Raw genomic sequence first — 22768 nt, forward strand, 5'->3', positions numbered from 1 at the left:
GCATTCTCCCAGTTAGGTCACAAGTGAGACAAGGATCTCATAATCATCAGGACGTGGGGTGCAGTGCCAGCTGCCTTCCTGATGGAGTTCCCCCAGGACACCAAGATGATCTGCTTCTCCTCCATCTGCACCTCTAGGATCTCCTGAGCCCACCGCAGTTCTGCTGGGGACATGGCATGTCTACAGCCTGTGAAATCCTCATTGTGCTTCTCTGACTCCTAGAGGGATCAGTGTGAGGTGCCCCTGGTCTCTCTGCCCCAGCCTCTCTTCCCTCAGTGAGACCAGCCCCAGGCCTGAGGCCCATCAGTCCTCCCCTGCCCTCCGAGGCCTCCGTGCTGCCCTCTGTGGTCGGGTCACAGGACACACACTGACTGTCAACCTGTGTAGTTCACGTTTGCAGTTTCTGCAGAACTCGGTTCTCCCTCCCAGAACTAGGAAGTCACAGGTAGGGCACCTCTAGTGAGATGATGGGGGTGACATGGCACATGTCACTGAGTCTGGGCAAGCAGGAAGTAGTTCTGCTCTAGCTCTGCTCTGACGTCCCATGATGTCTCTGTTGGAGAACCAGGACCATATCCCTGGGCCTCTAACCCAGTGAACAAGACGGCACCCTGAAAGGATGTGGTTCCTGTGTCCTGTGCAAAGAGTAGTGCCTCTGAGACCCTGGTGTGTGTGTGTGTGTGTGTGTGTGTGTGTGTGTGTGTGTGTGAGAGAGAGAGAGAGAGAGAGACAGACAGACAGACAGACAGACAGAGAGATTTTAGTGTTACCAGGAAATTTTGCCAATTTTAAGTGTCCCAAACCCAATTGTCCCAACTTCCTTTGTTTCCATAATTTCCCTCCATCCTCTAGACTCCAGTGACTTTTCTTTATGTTAAGTTTAAGGATAAAGGATTTTAAAAGGAGCAGGAGGAGTAAAGAATTATATGTGCTTACCACATATGAAGTACAATTCCAAGGAATTCACATTTATTAAATTCTTTAACCACAGATAATCTACAAAAAAGCATTCTGATTATCACCCCAATTTACAGACGCAGAAGCTGAGGCATGTAGGATGTAACTTGCCTGAGGTTGAAGCTAGAAAGTGGCCAAACCAGCAGCAAACCAAGGTCTTCTGATCCCACAATCCCTGGTCTTCACCACCAACCTATGGCCTCTTGTGCTTTCAACCTAAGACGTGGTCTCTTCTGAATGTTCCAGAAGGTTCTCTCTCCTTTTTCAAAAGCAAGTGACTGCTACTGGACTTTGCAGAGCAGCCTGTCCAACAGAAGTAAAATTCAAGCCACATATGTAATTTAAAATTTTCTAGTAGCCATATATTAAAAATGAAAAGCGGGACGCCTGGGTGGCACAGCGGTTAAGCGTCTGCCTTCGGCTCAGGGCGTAATCCCGGCGTTATGGGATCGAGCCCCACATCAGGCTCCTCTGCTGTGAGCCTGCTTCTTCCTCTCCCACTCCCCCTGCTTGTGTTCCCTCTCTCGCTGGCTGTCTCTATCCTGTCGAATAAATAAATAAATAAATAATTTTTTTTAAAAAATGAAAGAAACGAGCAGAATTTCTTTTCACACATTTTGTTTAGTTCAATTACTTGAAACTATTATCACATCGATATGAATTAAGTATAAAAATATGATACATTTTACCTTATTTTTATGCTATGATTTTGAAATCTGGTAGGTCCCCCAGAACTACAGCACATCTGCATTGGGACTACCCCATTTAATGGTCCACCTGCATGTGTGGCTTGTGGCAGCCACATTGGACAGAGCAGGTTACATGCATAAGGTTTCCTTAGGGTAACTGCCCCTGCAGTATGGACGCACAGCCAGCAGGCGGTTTTTCCTTGGGAAACACCGACTGCAACAGCATGAAGGCCTTAGCACTCTTCAGAACAGACCCAGGGAGGACAGACAGTGGAATAAAGAAGAGAGGGTCATGACAAGAGAGGACTGGGACCAAGAGCTTGGGATGGGGGGAGGGGGAGCATGGTGAGGGGAAGGGGCTGGGAGGGGATTGGAAGGTCAGGTTCTGGGACGTCCCCCTGGATTGGAAACTTGACTCACTCATCACTGTCTTGGCGATTGAGAAGTGAGAAAATCATTGAATCTCTCAACGTTAGAGTCTTCATTGAAAAGACTGAAGGAGAACCGTGCCTTGAGCATAGGGTACTGTTTTTATTATGTCTCATTCGGTGAAGCACGAACACACTCAACGAGGGTCTGGCGCCTACTGAGGGCTCAGAAGTAGTCATTTTGTTAAACTAGCAAACCATGTAGGGTGCTTTCATCCTAGGAGGCCCAGGGGGCACTGTGGGTCTTGGTTTAGGACCCTAATAAGCCCAAATCCTCTGGGTTGTGCTTAAGTGCAAAGGGAGTGACTGATGCTTCCTTTAATGATACCTGTGTTGTGTAAAATCAACTCTCCACTCTAGAAACTCACATCTGGTCCTTCTTCTGACTCGGGAAATTACCAGCATGAGGCCGTTAAGCTCAGGACTCAGACAAGAGCTTACACAGATGCACTGAAGAATGGAAAATAGATTTGCATCTGATGCCCCTCCTTCCTTGAGCTGCAAACACATAGGATAAGATGGAGTGTTCAGCCCCAGCAGGACAGCCTCAGAGCAGTTTCTACGGCTCCTCCCCACCATGGACTCAGTTCTCTTCTACCTTCTGCCCTTCATTTTCTCTACAGGTCAGGGTTCCACCTCCCTGACATTTCCCTCCAAGCACAGTGCCCAGGGATCCCTGCCCAGTGTCCGGTACATTCTGCATCATTCTTGTGTTTTTGTTTCCAGGTTTCTGTGCTCTACCTGTGCTGACCCAGCCTCAATCTGCTTCTGCCTCCCTGGGAGCCTCGGTCAAGCTCACCTGCACCCTGAGCAGTGAGCACAGCAATTACTTTGTTTACTGGTTTCAACAGCGACCAGGGAAGGCCCCTCAGTATGTGATGAAGGTTAATAGTGACGGAAGCCACAGTAAGGGGGATGGGATCCCGAGTCGCTTCTCGGGCTCCAGCTCTGGGGTTGACCGCTATTTAACTATCTCCAACATCCAGTCTGAGGATGAGGCTGAGTATTACTGTGGTGAGAGCCATACAATCGATGGTCAAGACGGTTAAGCCACAGTGATACACACAAAGGGGAAGTGAGGCCAAAACCTCCCACACTCTCTCTCTTCTTCCCCATGGGGACCCAGGGGAGCTCCCGACTGTCCTTCTCCTGGGCCCAGAGAACTTTGACTCTTCTTACAAACCCCGTCATCCTGTGCCAAATCCCAAGACACTGTAATGATGTCTTGAGAGACAGATGCAGGTCATAATTTAGGTCATTTTAACAACAGAACATTCTCTTTCCTTTACCATACTGTTGGGAAAGACCAGACCAGCCCACATAGGAAAACGACCCTGAGAGAGTAGCTGGTCTGAGATGACCCCATGAGCCATCAGACCCTGTACATCCATGATAGGTCTCTGCTCAGGGAATGGGCAGAGATTCCAGGGTTCTGGAGTTTACCAAGGAGGAGGGTTCAGTCAATATCATCACTATAGTTTCATCATGAAGTATAATGGGACCCCTGCCAGTGGTGAATGTTCTAAAGGAAATCTCTGGTCCCCAGGGGAGGCAGGACAAAGAGCCTTAAACCCATGGTGGGTGCAGAGCTGGGAGCTAGTAGGAAAATAGTGTGCATTTTAGGATGCTGTGGCAGGACCAACATGGAGCATCGCTTGGGTTTCTCCATCTGTAATGGATTCTCAACTTTTGGTGCCAAAAATGAGTCCCTATGCTGCCCATGGGACTTTCCCAGGTTCTGCCCAGGAACACATCTACTGGAACAACAGCAGGATATGGTGAAGGGGGAGCACTGAAGTGAGTGATCCATCTCAAATGCATATGATGGGAGTGGGGCAAGCATACTGGACATGTTGATCTCCTCCATAGTTTTTCTGGTATCTGAAAAGCAGCATCTTTCACATACACCCACAATTTTGTGTTAACATTAAGCATCTGTATTGATCAAGGTAACCCTGGTCCCTGGACACTGACCTGAGCAAGGTTGGGAGGTTTTTAATACTGGATCCCAGAAATTTCTGACCAGGTCCCCTTAATTAGTGATGGAACTCTGAAATGGAAACCCCAGGAGCTGTGCATAGCCTGGAAAAATCCCAAGTTGGTAGGAGGAGAGAAGGTTGCTGTTCTTCTAGAGATAGTGTAGGCAGGAGTTCAGGAAGAGTAGCAGGATGAGTGAACACCAGGTCTCAGTCCTGCAGTGATTTCTTTCAGCACTTGGCTGGCTGGAGTCACAGGGATCACAGGCCCATCCTACTCACTCCAGTAAAGGATTGTTCTCTTTCAAGGGTTTTCAGTGACTTTGTCCCAAAGAGGCCTCCCACAGTTCACTCCAGTGGGGACTTTCCTCCACCATGTACATTGTAAGAAAGGCAGTCCAAAGGATGGTAGGGAAATAATATCCAAACCCATACAGTGAATAATCTACCTCCAAGCTCACTTGGGGCCTTCTGGTGTTTATAACTTGGAAGAAAGTAATCCAGTGAGACAAGATGGACAGACAGATGGACAAAGTGTGGAAGTGATGACAGTGAATGGAAAAGGGATGCAGATAAAGAGCATTCACTGATGTGCTTAGATACTAACCAACCAAGGAGGGAGTAACAACTACAAAGGGTTGGTCAAAAGGGGTCAAAGGATTCCGTTAGTGGCCATTTCTATTTGTCAAGTTTATAACAGGACCAGAGTCTCAGTACGCTACCACTGGTCACTTCTCATGTGAAAGTGAGTAATGAACAGTGTCAAGAGTGAGTGTCACTTCCTGGATTGTTCCACATCAGTGGCTTTTGGCTTCAGATTGCCAGGTGATCCTGAGGCCAGGAATGAAAATTCATCTCAAAAGTTCCATTTTATTATATTATACTCTCCAAAAGATAATTCAGTAGTTAAACAAAAAACAATAACAACGTATACCATGGTTTATAATGTATGGTACAGCAAAATACATGACAATCTTAGCACCATATTTGGTTGGAAGAACATATTAAAATGTTCTTACGCTATCTGCGACGTGACATGATGTCCGGAGAAGGTAGACTTTCAGAAGTTAGATGGACTGTAGGCCCTACAAGAATCATTAAAATGAAATCTTTTTAGTAAAAGTTATGTCTAAAAAGCTAACAAAGAGATAATATGAAACCACACAAATATATTCATTTAATTTAAAATGAAATAGAAAAAGGGAAAGGGGAACAATGAACAGATGAGGCAAATAGTAAATAAATTGATGAAGATGATATACTTCAACAGAACTGTATCACTAATGGTCTAAATGTCATAATCAATGGGCAGAAATGGTCAGATTGCAATTTACAGCAAGAGCCAATGAAATGCTGACAGAAGAGACCCACTTTCATTTTTTTAACTGCAAAAGTCTAAGCTCAAATGCAGGATGAGGTCCCCACTCCTCCAGCTGGCTCCCCAAACCACACAGCAGTACACAGGGAAAACCACAGTGTACAACTGGTGAGACACAGCCATAGAAATAACCCTCTCTGCACCCACCTTCCCAACATCAGACTCCAAGATCTGCATCTTAATACTAGAGCCGAAGGAAATGAGGCACAGAAAGGTTAAGTCAAGATGAATTGTAAGACCATGAAGGTATAAGTAGAATAGATGATGGAATGGAAGAGATATTGGGCTCACTCCTTGGGAGAGAGCTCCTGCATGATGCTTTTGGCATATTATCGAGATTTTGAGTCCGTACTCATGGGGTATTTTAGTCTGTAGTTTTCCTCTCGTGTGATGTCTTTCTCTGCATTTGGTATCAGAGGACCTCAGAGGACCAGTAAGAAAGTATTCCCACTCCCTCCATATTCTGAAAGAATTTGAATGGGAATATTATGGAACAATTTCTTCCTTAAACATTGATAGAATTTAACAATAAAGCTGGGCTTTTCTTAGCAAGATGTTTAATTGCTAATTCAATGCAGTTCCTTGGCACAGGTCTAATCAGGTTTTCTGTTTCTTCATAAGTCAATCTTCAAAGTGTATGTCTTTCTAGGAATCTGTCCACTTCATTTAAGTCATCTAACATTTTCGCCTTCGTTATCTGTAACATTCCCTACAACCCTTTTAACTTGTGTAAATTTGGTGTTGAAGTTCCTCTTTTATTACTGGTTTTTCTGATTTTTGTCTTCACTCTTGTTTCTTTTTTTTTTCTTGGTCAGTTTACCTAGAAGACTTCTGCTTTTATTTCTTTCTTGAAGGAGCCAAAGTTTGGTTTCACAGATATTCTCCATTTTTGTTGTAGTTCTTGTTTGTTTTCTATTTTATTTCTAGGTTATGGATATTTTGCTCTGGTCTCCTTTATGTCTTTTCTTGTACTTACTTTAGTTTGCTTATTTTTTATTAAGGTTTATAAGGTAGAAGCTTAGATGATTTATTTTAGACCTTTCTTCCCTTTCAATACTAACTTTTTAAAGGTATGAGTTTGCTTCAAAGCACCACTTTAGCTACATCTCTTAAATTGTTATAAGGTTTGCTTTTGTGTTTAAAAGGTTCATAGTTTCCCATTTGGAAAAATCAATCTTGGAGAATTTTCCATATATACTTGAAAAAAATTTTTATTCTGCTATTGTGGTGTAGTGGTGTTGTACAAAATCCATACTGATAATCTCTGTCTCGCTATCTCTTCCCCTTTCTCTCTGTCCTTAGATATATCAGTCTACATGGCATTCTACTAAGCCCAACATTGTTATCAAAAGTGAGCAAGTTAATAACAGTCTTCTGTCTTCTGATTAACCAACCAGTATCATGAAGATTCACATTCTTGAAATTGCTTGTTAACTTCAAACTAGCATTTCTTTTTTCTAATTTTTTTAAAGAGTTGATTTATTTATTTGAGAGAGGGAGGGAGCACAAGTGGAAGGGGCTGAGGGAAAGGGAGATCAAATCTCAGGCAGATTCCCTGCTGAGCATGGAGACCCATGTGGACCTCAATCTCACAATCCTGAGGTCAGGACATGAGTCGAAACCAAGAGTCGAAAGCTCAACCAACTGTGCCACCCAGGTGCCCCTCAAACTAGCATTTCTCAACCAGGATTCCTTAGAAACTAACGGTTCCAGAAAATGTCTTAAGTTCCACAGAAGAGGTCCATGTTCATTGTACATAGTAGGACCAGTTTCTCCTCTTCGGCCCATTTTATGTTTCTGGTGCCACAGGGAGATTGTTGTTTACTGAAAGTCATTGAATTGCACAGAGGTGTATTTTTTGGCTGACATGAACGTTACACACATACAGAAGTACACAAAATCTACTGGACATGTAGAAAGCTGGAGGGAACATGGAACTCTAAATACAGAATTTTCCTTATTTTTCCAACTTTATTTAGATATAATTGATATATAACACTGTGTGAGTTAAAGGTATACAACATGATTATTTGTTATACCTCACCTGTATATTGTAACATGGTGACCCCAAATATGGTTACTTAACCCATCCATCAGCTCAACCCCTTGCCTTTGTGGGTCTGTGCATGTGGTGAGAACATCCAAGCTCCACCATCTTAGCAACTGTCAAGTATCCAGTAAAGTATTCTTACCTATGAGCCACCACGCTGCACATTACATCCTAATAACTTACTCATCTTATCCCTGGGAGTCTGTACCCTTTGATCAGCATCTCCTCATTTCTCCTGCCCTCGTCCCTGGTAACTACCCGCCTACTCTGTGTTCTTAGGAGTTCAGCCCTTTTATTTTATTTATTTTTTTTAAGATTTTATTTATTCATTTGAGAGAGAGACAGCGAGAGAGGGAACAGAAGCAGGGGGAGTGGGAGAGGAAGAAGCAGGCTCCCAACGGAGGAGCCTGATGCGGGGCTCGATCCCAGAACGCCGGGATCACACTCTGAGCCAAAGGCAGCCGCTTAATGACTGCGCCACCCAGGCGCCCCTGGAGTTCAGCCCTTTTAGATTCTATATATAAGTGAGATCATAGAGTATTGATTTTTCTGTCTGACTTATTTCACTTAGCATAATGCCCTCCAACTTTATTGAAGTTGTTATGAATGGCAAGATCCCCTTCCTTTTTTATAGTTGAATAATATTCCTGTGTGTGTGTGTATCTCAGTTTCTTTATTCACTCAACTATGGACCAACACTTAGATTGTTTCCATATCTTCACAATTGTGAATGATGCTACAATAAACATAGGGGTGCAGATATTTCTTTGAGATACTGATTTCATGTACTTTGGATTTATATGCAGAAATGGGATAACTGGATCACATGTTAGTTCTGGTTTTAACATTTTGAGGAAGCTCCATATGTTTCCATTCTGGCTGCACCAATTTCTGTTAGGTTAGGATTTGCACATGCTGAATCTCCATTGCCCAGCCCCCACCAGAGCACTGCACTTGGGGTAAACGTGGATCACAGGGTTAGGACTGAAGGGGATGGTGAAGTTCTTCCATTCTCTCATATCTTCGTCCCAGGTTTATATAATATGCCCTTTTACATTGTGGTCTACAAATACCTCTGCTCACTGCACTAGTGATCTGAGAGTGGAGCCGTGTGCGGTAATCAGTCCCTTTGGAGACATTACCATGGCAAGAACCAGTAAACACATCTCTACAAGGCCTGGATTTCAGGTGAGAAATTCTTGGATTTAAGAGGAAACCAGCTCTTTGGAGAAACCACATGGCAAAAAGAAATTCTGACACTTTCCCACCTGCTTGGGCCTCAGTGAGGAAGGGACTCAGCAAGACTCAGGTCATGGTGACCTTGAGGGAAATCCTCAGTAGGAAAAGACAGTCCTGCCCAGCCTTACAGCACAGCATGTGACAGGAGAGGGGATCACTCTCTGATCTTCTGCTTGTGAGAAATTGGCATTGAGAGAAAAGGTAGGACTTGCCAGCCGGCCATGGCCATGACAGAAAGGTGAGAGAGATATCCCCATGTGCCCGCAAACAGCCCAGCTCTGCATGCCCAGAAGGAACCTCCTGCCTGGGTCAGATGAGCCGGGGGCGGGGGGAGGGGGGTTCCCACAGGTGTGAGCAGGACAGAGCCACCTTGTTCGGGGGGAAAGGATGTGTGCACATAGCTCAGATGTGACCCACATGGACTCACATCCACACCATTGTTGACCCTGTGGATGGCCACTACTGCATGTGACCATCACGTGTCACTGTGAGGGAAGAGGCTTTTTCCAAGACTTGAATAAAGTCGTATTACAAGCTGAATTGCTATTCATGATTCCTTGGCATGTGATTTTGAAAGTGATTTTTAGCACACCTACATGAAGTAAATTCAACACATGTGGAATATATTAAGAAGAAAAGGACAGGTTTCCTTTATTTCCACTTCTGGCTTGTATTGAGTTGACATCTCGGTGAAGACAGGGAAACACAGGACAGAAAATCAGTTCCTCCTCAAAAAACCATGGATAACTACAATTGGATGATTTAATCTATAACTTATTATGGACCTGATTGATTATGATGTAGAGAGCCTACGTTTTATTAGGGGAATCTCTAAGACTTAAATAATATTTCCAGGGATTTTTTTTAGGTTAAAAGATCATGAAAAGGTCCATCTAAGGGATTGTAGTAGAAAGATCCTAATCACAGGCTTTCTCATCAACAGGACAATGAATGGGCTGGCACCTCCCTGGATCCAGGTGGCCCCCTCCCCCACTACAACAGCGCCCCACACAGGCTGCTGGCAAAACTGAGAGGAAGGAGCTGTCTCCTTCAGGATCCGGAACATTCTGACTGAGGTTGTCCCACATCCCCTCTCAGCCTGGGCCGGTAGCCTTCCTCACCTGGTGCAGGGGGTGGTTGCTGCCTTGTACCTGCCAGCTTCTGCTCTTCTCTCTCCCTCTCCAGGGACCAGGGACCATCACTCCTCTCCCAGCCTCCCTTCCATTTGAGGTACACTCCTCCCTCATGTTCCTGCTCAGCTCAGCCAGTCTGTGCGGCATTGGGCAAAGCAGTGAGAGGTCATCCATGTGGGACCACAGACAGGTGGACAGGACCAGAGGCACATGTTGCACCTTAGTCCCACTGGCTGCAAATAGGTAAGGGGAAGGTGAAAGAGTGTAAGCACTGCCCTGAGTGACCTCAGCCCCCAGGTCACATAAGGAGAACTCAGGGCCTCTCTGAACCCACCCGTGTCAAACCTGTCACACCTTCCTCCTAGAGGACCCTCCATGTGCCCAGTTGCTGCCAAGAGAACATGACTTATTACCTGGAAATTGCCTCTTACCACACCTGCCACATCTCTCCGTGCCCAGAATGCTCACCTTAGGAGACAAGTCCACGTGGGCCTTCAAATGGTTTGAATCCCAGGTCCCTCAGCTTTGTCCTGTTCTTCCAGATCCTCTGACCTCCTGTACCATCCTTCCCGGGAGCACTGACTGGGCCCCTCCCACACACGTCTCACTGTTCGTTTTACTTCCTGACCTAAGCAGCACCAGAATTCCCTCTACAATAGGAACTGTGTCTTCTTCATGCAGAATGCCCAGGATGGAATGTGGGCCAGACCAGTGTGGGTTTGAATAAATGTGTGTTGGGTGGATACTCTCCTGCCACTATCTTTCAAGCATTAGTCCCTGGTCAGCCCTCCCCCCACACAACAGCTCTGCATCCCCAGTTGGAACCAATGAGAGCCACCCCCTGAGTCCTATGACCCCCACTGCTAAGCTATACTACCACCTGCTTGACTTCCACCAACCCCAGTGAAACCAGTGCTCTCCTCCTCCAAATGAGCCTGTTCGTCTTTTCCTGGGTAACTTGGGCCCCTCATGCCTGAAAGTGAGGTAGGCAGAAGCCACAGTTGAAAAGTCATTCCACACCAGGACAGCAGTCCATGGATCAGGACTCAGGACCTGAGCTATAGGTTAGGAATCTACACCTTTGGAAGGACACCCCAGCACCTCCTGCACTCAGTGTGGAGTGGCCACCAGGGGGCAGCAGATATCATCTGACAAAGCCACAGGCAGATGGAGCAGGACGGGTAATCATGGGTCTTTTTTTTTTTTAATGTTTTTTTATTATCTTATGTTAGTCACCATACAGTACATAATGGGTCTTAAAGGGGAATGGGGGGGGAGTGTTAGTAACAAGGACTTGAGACCTTCAGGTCATTTGTCATTTGCTCCAGAGTCACTCTTCACTCTCAAGTACAAATTCTCAGGGGAATTGTGTGTGCATTGAGGGGGGTGGGTTCTGCTCTTGGAGACATTGCCTATTCGTCTCATACAGTTAGAGGCACATTTTGCCCCACAACCATCCCACTTTAATAAAATGAAAGCGCTGTCACCATCCACAAACATCCAGCCTCCCTGTGAACACGTTTCCCTCTCCATCCCCTATGCTGTGACCCCTGAGAGACACAGCTGCTCCTCCTTCTTGGAAGTTCCTCCCTCCTGCCCCTCACCTGTCCTTCCATGTACCTCCCTCAAGGAAGAGAGGGGATTGGAAGATTCTGTTCTTCCCCATCTTAGGGCCTGCAACACAGCAATTTTCAAGATAAGCTTTTTCAATTTAATGTATAAATTAAGATGATTCTTATATAGTTTTCCCAGCAACTGATGAAAACTCAACTATGGTAAACATTCCCTTGAAGAGTTACTAAACTTTGAAGTTCCCTCTCATTCTCCTATACAGAAAACATTTCTTTTAGCACCTGATCTGTTCCCACTCCTGACTGCAAAGTGGGGATACTGAGGCACAGTATGACATGCTGCAGGAGCTCACAGCCAAGAGCAGATATTTACTGCACCATGATAGTTTGGGAAACTCCATGCGGGCTCTAGAGAGAGGATGAATTTTATTTGGTCTCTGTGTCCCATGAGCTGTGATATGGGTAGGAACCTGCTCCTATGTGAGCCTCATAGAATCATTTACAGAATGGGTTCAGAAAATAAAGACACACTCCACCTCTGAGGTCTCAGTGCCAGGCCAGCCACGGGGCAAACCCAGGACACAATGTGGGATGAGATGTGGGCCCCACACCGTGTCACCAGGCTGCCCCTCCCCTCTGTGTGTCCCTTGGGATTGAGCCCTTCCTTGAACCCACAAGACCCCTCAGCAGCAGCCCCTGGGCTCTGGCTGATTTGCATAACCAGCAGGTGTCTCCAGTAAGGGGATAAGAGAGACCTGGGAGGAACTTTGCCCAGCCTTGGGCCTTGGTAGCAGAATCAGGGCACCACCACGATGGCCTGGATCCCTCTCCTCCTCAGTGTCCTCGCTCACTGCACAGGTGCTATGCCCAGGCTCACACCCACCTCAGCCTCAGAGATCTGAGACAAGCCTGGGCCTGACTCTGAGCTCAGCAGGGAGCTTTCTGTGAAGGGCAGGATGCTCATTATATTGGCGTGGGATGACGGACTAGAGGGCTGTGATCTCCCGACTGTGCTCACTGGCTCTGTGTGAGCCCTGCGGGGATGGTCCTAAGGAGAAAAAGGGGTGGATTGGTTCTCATTTGTTCAAAGGCTCCATCCAGCAGCCAGACTCATAAGCCCCTGGGGTTGAGACTGATAAGAGGGGGTGCCCTGGGAGCCTAGAGTATCCCTGTGGTGAATCAAGGCCAAGCAGCTTAAGGAATTTCCTAGAAATGGGTCCTTCAACTCCCAGTCCAACTCATCTTTCTCTCCTATAGGTTCTGTGGCCTCTTACATGCTGACTTAGCTGGCTAGGTGTCAGTGACCCTGGGACAGACGGCCAGTGTCACCTGTGGGGGAGACAACATTGGAAGGAAAGCTGTTCAATGGTACCAGCAGAAGCCAGGCCAGGCCCCTCTGCTGATTATCTAGAGTGATAGCAACCGGCCTTCAGGGATCGCTGACTGATTCTCTGGCTCCAACTCAGGGAAAACAGCCACCCTGACTATCAGCGGGACCCAGGCCGAGGATGAGGCTGACTATTACTGTTAGGTGTAGGACAGCGGTACTTTCATAGTGACACAGGCATATGGGGAAATGAGACACAAACCCCTTCCCCGTGTGACACACTCTCCTCCAGCCCCAGGAGGCCTGTGCACAGGGCAGGAAGCAGATCTGACCCAGGTCCACAGGTCTAACATCCCCAACCCTCTCTCCACCAGCACACTGGACAGGGACTTCAGGGGATGGATCAGGGAAGGGAACGCACGCGGTAGTTTTAACTATGTTTTATTTTTGACTGTAGGTGAAGGTATGACTGAACATGTGAGAAGAAGACTTGGAAGGTATTTTTTAAAGACCAAATGTTTTAAAATGTCCCTAAATGTAAACTACATGATCTGAAACACCTTGTGATACTGGCAGTATATTTGATACTGAAAGAGAAAGAAGAGATTAGTGAACTTGATTTCATGGCAATGAAAACTCTTCAGTTGAAACAGAAAAAGTAAAGCTGGAAAAAATGAATAAAGATCAGTGTCCTTAGGACCACTTCATGCAGCCTCTAGTGTGTAAGTGGAGTAACTGAGGGAGAGAAGGTGGGGAGCAGGTGGATAATAGAAAAACATTTGAAGAAACAATACCACAAACATTCCAAATTTGGTGAAACCTATTTGTCAGGATATCCAAAGGTCCTCAAACCTCTGACAACGGACATGAGAGACAGCACAGCACACACTGTCATGAAATGGCTACAAACTAGCGATGCAGACACTCTCACAACCAGAGTCGTGTTCTATAGAGAGGAACCAGCACCATGATAGAAGCAGATTTCTCATTATAAACGATGTCAGCAAGAAAACGGGGGGGGGGGCAATGTATTTGAAATACTAATAGAAAATACCTGTCAACCTGAATCTTTCTTCTAAGATTCTTTAAAAAGATTTTATTTATTTATGTATTTATTTATTTGAGAGAGTACACAAGTTGGGGGAGAAACAGAGAGAGAGGGAGAGGAAAAGAATCTCAAGCCAGCTCCATGCTGAGTACGGAGTCTGATGCAGGGCTCGATCTCATGACACTGATGCCATTACCTGACCCGGAGCGAAGAGCCAGGTGCTCAACCAACTGAGCCCCAGGCGCCCAACCTCGATCTTTACCAGGGAAAATTTCATTGAAAAGTGAAGACAAAATCAACCTTTCTCAGACTACAAACCTCCCAGAACTGATCGCCGGCAGATCCTCAGCACAGGCGACAGTAAAGCACGTCTGTTGGACAGAAAAAAGGGTGAGTCGGGGATATGTGAGCCTACACAAAGCTATAGAAAGTATCAGATAGCAGCCCTATATCAACAAATATAACAAGGATTTATTGGTCGATGTCTATAAAAGACAGTCAACTGCTCAAGAAAAAATAATAAGAATATGTTATGATCTATACTGGATGTAAAAATACAATTGTAACAATCTTAGACAAATGATGGGGGAAAGACTATCATGTTATCACGTACTTATTCTACATGTGAATGACATCCTGTCGAAAGGAGGCACTTCAATAAGTTAGGAGGTGAAGATTTCCAACCTAAACAAGGCATTAAGATAAAGGCATTTGAACCACAAAGAGGAAGAGCTCTTAAAGTGAATGAAACAGGATTCCCAGAGAATACGGATGCAATAGACCGTGTATCTCATACACACCCAGATGTCTGTTCACTTGTGACCTACACACATACACAGAGACAGAGAGACGGACAGAACCTTATTTCAAGGCATGGGTCATGCGAACATGGGGGGGCAGGTCTGGAAGATGCAGGGAGGACAGAAGGATGGAGATTCAAGAAAGAATGTTTACTCTGCGTGTTTCATATGTTAACAGAAGACACAAAGAAAATTACAGGATCCAAGTCCAACCCTACAGTTGAAATCTACAACTTCCCGAACCACCAACACAGGGGCTGAGATGAGCGTAGACATGACAAGACGAAGACCATGTGAGGCGACCTGAAGACAAAGCACAGACGCTGCAAAGTGAAAGATTTAAAAGTGACTAGAATCCCCTGAGCTGTAGGACAGCATGAGCAGCATAATAGGAGGTGGCCTCTCAGAAAAGGAGAGACAGTGGGGCACAGAAGATAGAAGAATATTTGAGCAATTATTGGCCAGAATGTTCCAAATCTGATGAAAACTCAAAAGTGACAGGTCCAAAATCTCAACAAACTTCAAGCACAAAAAATAAGAAGTAAAAACAAAACAACCACAAAACGAGGCATCAATATCAAGTATTTAAGGCGGTGAACAAGAGACAGTCTTAGAAGCAGACAGAGGAAAACACTCCCTGTGCTCAAGGGAAAAAGAGAAGGATTCCAGTGGATTTTGCATTGGCTGAAATGCCAGCAAGAGACAGTGGATTAACATCTTTAAATGACTGAAAGTAGGAAAAAAGCCTTAATTCTTCATCTAGGGATAATATTCCTCATATTAAGGCTAGATAAAAATGTTCACACTTACAAAAACTGAGAGAAGTTTTCAACAGCTGATGAAGCAATAATACTGCACATCCCTCAGGCAGGAGGAAATGATTCCAGAAAGAATCTGAATCTACAAAATGAATGTAAGACTCAGAAGCCCCCGGGTGGCTCAGGCGGTTAAGCATCTGCCTTCAGCTCAGCTCATGATCAGAGTCCTGGGATCAAGCACCACATCGAGCTCCCTGCACAGCAGGAAGTCTACTTCTCCCTCTGCCCCTCCCCACCGTTCATGCTCGCTCTCTCTCTCCCCCAAATAATAAATAAAACCTGAAAGAAAAGAAAGAAGTACTAACTACAGGGGTAAATATTAAGACTTCTTTAGTTTCAAAATCTCTTTAAAAGATAATTCACCATCTATAGCAAATATAATAACTTTGTATGTTGGAATTTCTAATAGAGGTAACATTACATGTATGAAAATCATAGTATATATTTGGGGAGCTGAGAGATAGAGGTATGATATCAGCTTCTCATTCTCCATGTAACATGGTAGCAGCACCAGAATGGAGACTCTTGCCACTTACTGATAATAAGGCAGCAAGAACTTATGGCTCATATGCAAAAAAAACAAAAAAACAAAAAAAAAAACAGTAAAATGAAAGCATGAAAAAGATCCATTACTTAAGAAAAAAGAGATATGGAAAGAGGGATCAAAGAAGAGATGGCACACATAGAAAATAAATACGTGCACGGTATAGATAAACAATACTAATAATCATATTCAGGAAATGGTCTAAACACCATGATTAAAAGATATTGTGGGACTGAGTTTCACAGCAACATCTAAGTAGATGCTGCAAATAAAAAACCTCCAGTAAAGGAAATGACCCTGACTTCCCCAAGCCAAATTTCAGGATAATTCCCACCAGTTCTGCTCCACAATGTGGGACATGAAATATTCACAGGGAGAAGAAAGGAAATCTGGGAAAATGAATTGAATCCTTCAAAATAATTGGGATTTTCTGTTATGTATTTTACATACACTAGAGAGAAGACATATTCAAAGAGCACATTTCAGCAGGACCCTGCTGACCATCCACACTTGCAGGCTAAGGGGCCCCTTTGTAGACCAGCCAGGATGAGGTTAATTGTGAGCCCAGGGACGGAAGCCCTGCTGCCCAGCCTGGCCTCACCCTCCCTCCCTCCCGTTCTGCTCAAGCTCCGCCCTGACCAGCCTGGGATCTCAATCCAGCACACCTGCACTCCACCCTGGACTCACCCCACTTTCCTCTGCTTTCCTGAGACGTTAGCCTCTCTGGGCCTCAACTTTATGTGCTGGGAAATGGGGAAGATTATAATGATATTAGAAAACACTTGTATTGAAATGAAATGATATGAAAACATTGACAGAGTCGTCCTAAAGAAACAGAGTCCCAGCCGGGTCTCGGTGAGTGGGTGCTGGGTTGGGAGTCTCTCGTTGTCCTCTGCAGAAACCCAAAGAAAAGGGCTCAGCAAAAGTCTGACGTGGATGATGTGAATTTGTATGTCTAGGTCTGAATTAGCAGATTTCCACCATCGTCCAAACCACCAACTACGCTAGTGCCGATTTCCTCCCACCCAAACTCCGAGAGATGTGGGCTGTCATAAAAACAGCAGTAGCAGAGATTGTAGTAATAATAATAAAGATTAGGCGCCCACGTGAACATCAGTGCCAGGAGCATCACCTACTCCCACCGTGACCCGACAACACTAACTGGGATGTGGAACCATCAGTCTGGATTCCTAAGTGGACAGGGAAGGGAAGGCTGCAGGGCACCACACAGCTGACCCAGACCCAGACCCTTCACAAATGCACTCCACTTTATCCTGCTCTGTCTTCTATTGTAACAGTGGGCCAGGCCAGGGCATTCAACACTGGGCTACAGTGCCTGCCTCCGTGCACCTTGGAAGTGACCTATCTGTGCGGGACTGCACAGGGCATGGGGGGCAGCTGCCCATGGAGGCTGGACTCCCTGCTTCACACCCTTTCTCAGGTATCAGGTGCTGTGGGGTGACCCACAGCAGAGAAGCTCCTGATGTGAGTCCTCCTCCACCAGCAAGGGGCAACAGAGCTGCAACAGGAGCCGCAGGAGCAGCAGGACAGAGCTGGGGCTGCCCAGGGGAGCCTCACAAGGACTGGGGGGTCAGAAAGTGTCCCAGGGGCAATCTGTAGGAGAAAGTGAGGGTGGGGAGGAGGAGTTAAGATGGTGGAGGAGTAAGAGTCTCCTTTTTCAGCTGGTCCACTGAGTCGAGCTGTATAAGTACCAGACCATCCTGAACGTCCGGCGGAATCAGCCTGAGACGTAGGAAGATACATCTGGATCTCTACAAATGAACATCTCCAGTGCTGAGTATTGAGGTACGAAGTGGGGAGCTGTGAATCCGCGCACAGATATCAGAAGATTGACAGAAGGGGGAGCGAGCCTCTGCACTCAGGTGCTGGGAAGTGGTAGCCACCTGCACTGGGGAGCGGGACAGTCTCGCGGACCAGAACACAAGAGAGAGCAGACTGAGCCTGTGAGCCTGGGAACTCACGAGCAGCCAGACTGAAAACCAGCGCTCTGGAGTGCCCCCGAACCATACTGAAACAGGGAGGTCGGGAGCGTGCGTGGGGGCAGCTGGCGGCTGGAGAGTTAGAAACATAAAGGACAGAAACATGCTGGCCCTGGAAGTGAGGGTTGCAATGCCGGCTGTGGGGTGCACAACTCATGATGCTGCAGGGTTTTTTGCAGCACCAACAGAAACAGAGTTAAAGAAGCCAGGAGAGCTCAGTGGAGAGCGGACTATGATCTCTCTGTTCTGAGACAGAGGCTAGGATTTGGCCACTGCTGCTCTGACTCTCAGAAGAGCCACAGAAAACCACCAGGGAAAGCTGCCAGAGAACGAAAGCTCGGAAATACCAGGTCACATTGTGCCCATCCCCATCCTCCCTCTCAGGGAACAGGGAGACTCTACCCAAACAGGGTGGCCTGAGTATCAGTGTGGCAGGCCCCTCCCCCAGAAGACAGGCTGAAAAATCAAGAAGCCCACATCCCTAAGGTCCCTAGAAAACAAGAACACGCTGCATGGGTCCTGGTCAATAATTTGGGTTCTGGGCACCCCGCAACCTCTCCTCATCAGAATGATGAGAAGGAGAAATACCCCCCAGCAAACAAAAGATAATGAGTCTGTGGCCTCTGCCACAGAACTAATGGATATGAATATAACCAACTTATCAGAAATGGAGTTCAGATTAACAATGGTCAAGATGATGTGTAGGCTTGAAAAAAATATTATTGAAAATATTAATGAGAATACTGAATTTCTAAGGGCAGAAATGAGAGCGAATCTGGCAGAAATTAAAAATCCTATGAATCAAATGCAGTCAAAACTAGATGCTCTGATGGCCAGGGTGAATGAGGCAGAAGAGTGAATTAGTGAATTGGAGGATGGGATGGTAGAAGAGAAAACTAAGACAGAAACTTGGCTCAAGAAAATCCAATCTCACGAATGTAGGTTACAGGAGACTACTGACTCAATGAAAGGTTCCAATGTCAGAATCATTGGCATCCCCAAGGGGGTGGAGAAAGAGAGGTCTAGAAGAGATATTTGAACAAATGGTAGCTGAAAGCTTCCCTAATCTACCAAAGGAAACAAGCATTTGTGTCCGTAAGGCAGGGAGGACCCCTCCCAAATTCAGCCATGACAAAGCTATGCCACGTCACGTCATAGTGTAATTCACAAATATTAGATCCAAGGATACAGTATTGAAAGTGGCCACGGCAAAGAAATTCCTCACTTTCAAAGGCAAAAATATCAGGATCACGTCAGACCTGTCTACACAGACCTGCAATGAGAGAAAGGGTTGGGGGGGGGGCATTTTTAAAGCTCTTTCGGAGAAAAACATGCAGCCAAGGATCCTTTATCCAGAAAGGCTGTCATTCAGAATTGATGGAGAGATAAGGACCTTCCAGAATCGCCAGTCACTGACCAATTTCTTAACCACAAAACCAGCCCTGCAGGAGATATTAAGGGGGGTTCTATAAAAGTAAAAAGGCCCAAAGAGTGATACAGAACAGAAAGTCACAATCTATAGAAACAAAGACTTTAGAGAGCATGACATCATTAAAATCATATTTCTCAATAATCGCTCTCAATGTGAATGGCTTAAATGCTCCCCTAAAGTGCCACAGGGCTGCAGATTGGATAAAAACAGATGACCCATCCATTTGCTGTCTGCAAGAGACTCATTTTGAACCTAAAGATACATCCAGACTGAAAGTGAAGGGATGGAAAACCATTTTTCATGCCAATGAACCTCAAAAGAAAGCTGGGGTAGCAATTCCCAGATCAGACAGATTGGATTTTAAACTAAAGACTATAGTTAGAGATACAGAAGGACACTATATTATTCTTTTTTTAATGTTTTTTTATTATATTATGTTAGTCACCATACAGTACATCCCTGGTTTCCGATGAAATATTGGATGATTCATTAGTTGCGTATAACACCCAGTGCACCATGAAACACGTGCCCTCTCCACTACCCATCACCAGTCCATCCCATTCCCCCACCCCTCCCCTCTGAAGCCCTCAGTTTGTTTCTCAGAAGGGGGAATGAAGCATGAGAGACTATGGACTCTGGGGGACACTATATTATTCTTAAAGGATGTATCCAACAACTGGATGTGACAATTATAAATATGCCCCCAACAGGGGAGCAGCAAGATACACAAGCCAACTCTTAACCAGAATAAAGACACATATAGATAAAAATACATTAATAGTAGGGGACCTCAACACTCCACTCTCAGCAATAGACAGATCACCTAAGCAGAAAATCAACAAAGAAACAAGAGCTTTGAATGCCATACTACACCAGATGGACCTCATAGATATATATAGAACACTGCACCCCAGAACAAAAGAATACTCATTCTTTTCAAATGCACATGGAACGTTCTCCAGAATAGACCATATGCTGGGTCATAAAACAGGTCTCAACAAAACCAAAAGATTGAAATTATTCCCCGTACATTCTCAGACCACAATACTTTGAAATTGGAACTCAATCACAAGGAAAAATTTGGAAGACACTCAAACACTTGGAAACTAAGAACCATCCTGCTCAAGAATGATTCGATAAATCAGTAAATCAAAAATCAATTTAATCAATTTATGGAGACAAATGAGAATGAAAACACAATGGTCCAAAACCTATGGGACACTGCAAAAGCAGTCCTAAGGGGAAAATACATAGCCATCCAAGCCTCACTCAAAAGAACAGAACAATCTAAAACGCAGTTTTTATATTGTCACCTCAAGAAGCTGGAACAAGATCAGAAGAATAGGCCTAATCCACGCATGAGAAAGCAGTTGATCAAGATTAGAGCAGAGATCAATGAATTAGAAACCAGGAGCACAATAGAGCAAATCAACAGAACTACAAGCTGGTTCTCTGAAAGAATAAATAAGATCGATAAGCCACTGGCAAGAATCATTCAAAAGAATAGAGAAAGGACCCAAAGTAATGAAAATATGAATGAAAAGGGAGAGGTCACAACCAACACCAAGGAAATAGGAAGGATCATTAGAAACTTTTATCTACAGCTTTATGCCAATAAATTAAATAGTCTGGAAGAAATGGATGACTCCCTAGAAACCTATAAACTACCAAGACTGAAACAGGAAGAAATTGATTTTTTAAACAGACCGATTAATTATGAAGACATTGAAGCAGTCATCAAAAACCTCCCCAAAAACAAGAGTCCAGGCCTGATGGATTCCCCGGGGAATTCTACCAAACATTCAAAGAAGAAATAATACCTATTCTCCTGAAGCTGTTTCAAAAAAATAGAAACAGAAGGAAAACTACCAAACTCATTCTATGAGGCCAGTATTACCTTGATCCCCAAACCAGGCAAAGACCCCATCAAAAAGGAGAATTGCAGACCGATTTCCCTGATGAATATGGACGCCAAAATTCTCAACAAGATCCTAGCTAATAGGATCCAACAGTACATTAAAAGGATTATCCATCATGACCAAGTGGGAGTCATCCCTGGGATGCAAGGCTGGTTCAATATTTGCAAATTGATCAGTGTGATAGGTCATATCAACAAGAAAAGAGTCAAGAACGGTATGGTCCTCACAATAAATGCATTAAATATTTCACAAAATACAGCATCCTTTCCTGATTAAAACACTTCAGAGTGTAGGGATAGAGGGTACATTCCTCAATTTCATAAAAACCATCTATGAAAAGCCTGCAGCAAATATCACTCTCAATGGGGAAAAGCTGGAAGCCTTTCCCTTAAAATCAGGAACATGACAAGGATGCCCACTCTCGCCATTATTATTCAACATAGTACTAGAAGTCCATGCAACAGCAATCAGAAAAAAAAAGGGATAAAAGGTATCCAAATTGGCAAAGAAGAAGTCAAACTGTCTCTCTTCGCAACTGACATGATACTCTATATGGAAAACCCAAAAGAATCCACCCCCAAACTACTAGAAGTGATTGAGCAATTCAGTAATGTGGTGGGATACAAAATCAATGCTCAGAAATTAGTTGCATTTCTATACATGAACAATGAGACTGAAGAAAGAGAAATTAGGGAATCCATTCCATTTACAATAGCACCAAAAATCCTATGCTATCTCAGAATTAACTTAACCAGAGACGTAAAGGATCTATATTCTAGAAACAACAAATCACTCTTGAAAGACATTGAAAAAGACATACAAAGATGGAAAAATATTCCATGCTCATGGAACGGAAGAATTAGCATAGTTAAAATGTCTATGCTACCCAGAGCAAGCTACACTTTCAATGCCATCCCAATTAAAACACCAATGACATTTTTCAAAGATCTGGAACTAACAGCCCTTAAATTTGTGTGGAACCAGAAAAGGCCCCGAATTGCCAAGGAATTGTTGAAAAGGAAAAACAAAGCTGGGGGCATCACAATGCCAGATTTCAACCTATACTACAAAGCTGTGATCACAAAGACAGCATGGTACTGGCACATAAACAGACATACAGACAAATGAAACAGAAGAGAGAAGCCAGAAAAGGACCCTTGGCTTTTTGGGCAACTAACCTTTGACAAAGCAGGAAAAAACATCCAGTAGAAAAAAGACAGTCTCGTCAATAAATGGTGCTGGGAGGGGCGCCTGGGTGGCACAGCGGTTAAGTGCCTGCCTTCGGCTCAGGGCATGATCCCGGTGTTCTGGGATCGAGCCCCACATCAGGCTACACCGCTATGCGCCTGCTTCTTCCTCTCCCACTCCCCCTGCTTGTGTTCCCTCTCTCGCTGGCCGTCTCTATCTCTGTCAATAAATAAATAAATAAATAAATAAATAAATAAATAAATAAATAAAT

At 44.8% G+C, this 22768-nt stretch overlaps 1 protein-coding gene across 5 annotated transcripts in view; it reads left to right on the forward strand.

Moving 5' to 3' along the window:
• Positions 1-22768, forward strand: part of IGLL5 (immunoglobulin lambda like polypeptide 5) — a 174959-nt gene that overhangs the window by 8801 nt on the left and 143390 nt on the right. Inside the window, exons 1-2 of one of the 5 annotated variants that reach the window (XM_040619436.1) lie at positions 2637-2697; positions 2801-3118. The exons of the other annotated variants lie outside the window; for them this stretch is intronic. Coding sequence (XP_040475370.1) covers positions 2652-2697; positions 2801-3118 — 364 coding nt within the window. The 5' untranslated portion in view covers positions 2637-2651. Of the gene's footprint in view, positions 1-2636; positions 2698-2800; positions 3119-22768 lie in introns of those variants that run through there. 5 annotated transcript variants of the gene reach the window in all.

Source organism: Ursus maritimus, unplaced genomic scaffold (genome assembly GCF_017311325.1).
Source record: "Ursus maritimus isolate PB19 unplaced genomic scaffold, ASM1731132v1 scaffold_33, whole genome shotgun sequence".
Classification (NCBI taxonomy): domain Eukaryota; kingdom Metazoa; phylum Chordata; class Mammalia; order Carnivora; family Ursidae; genus Ursus; species Ursus maritimus.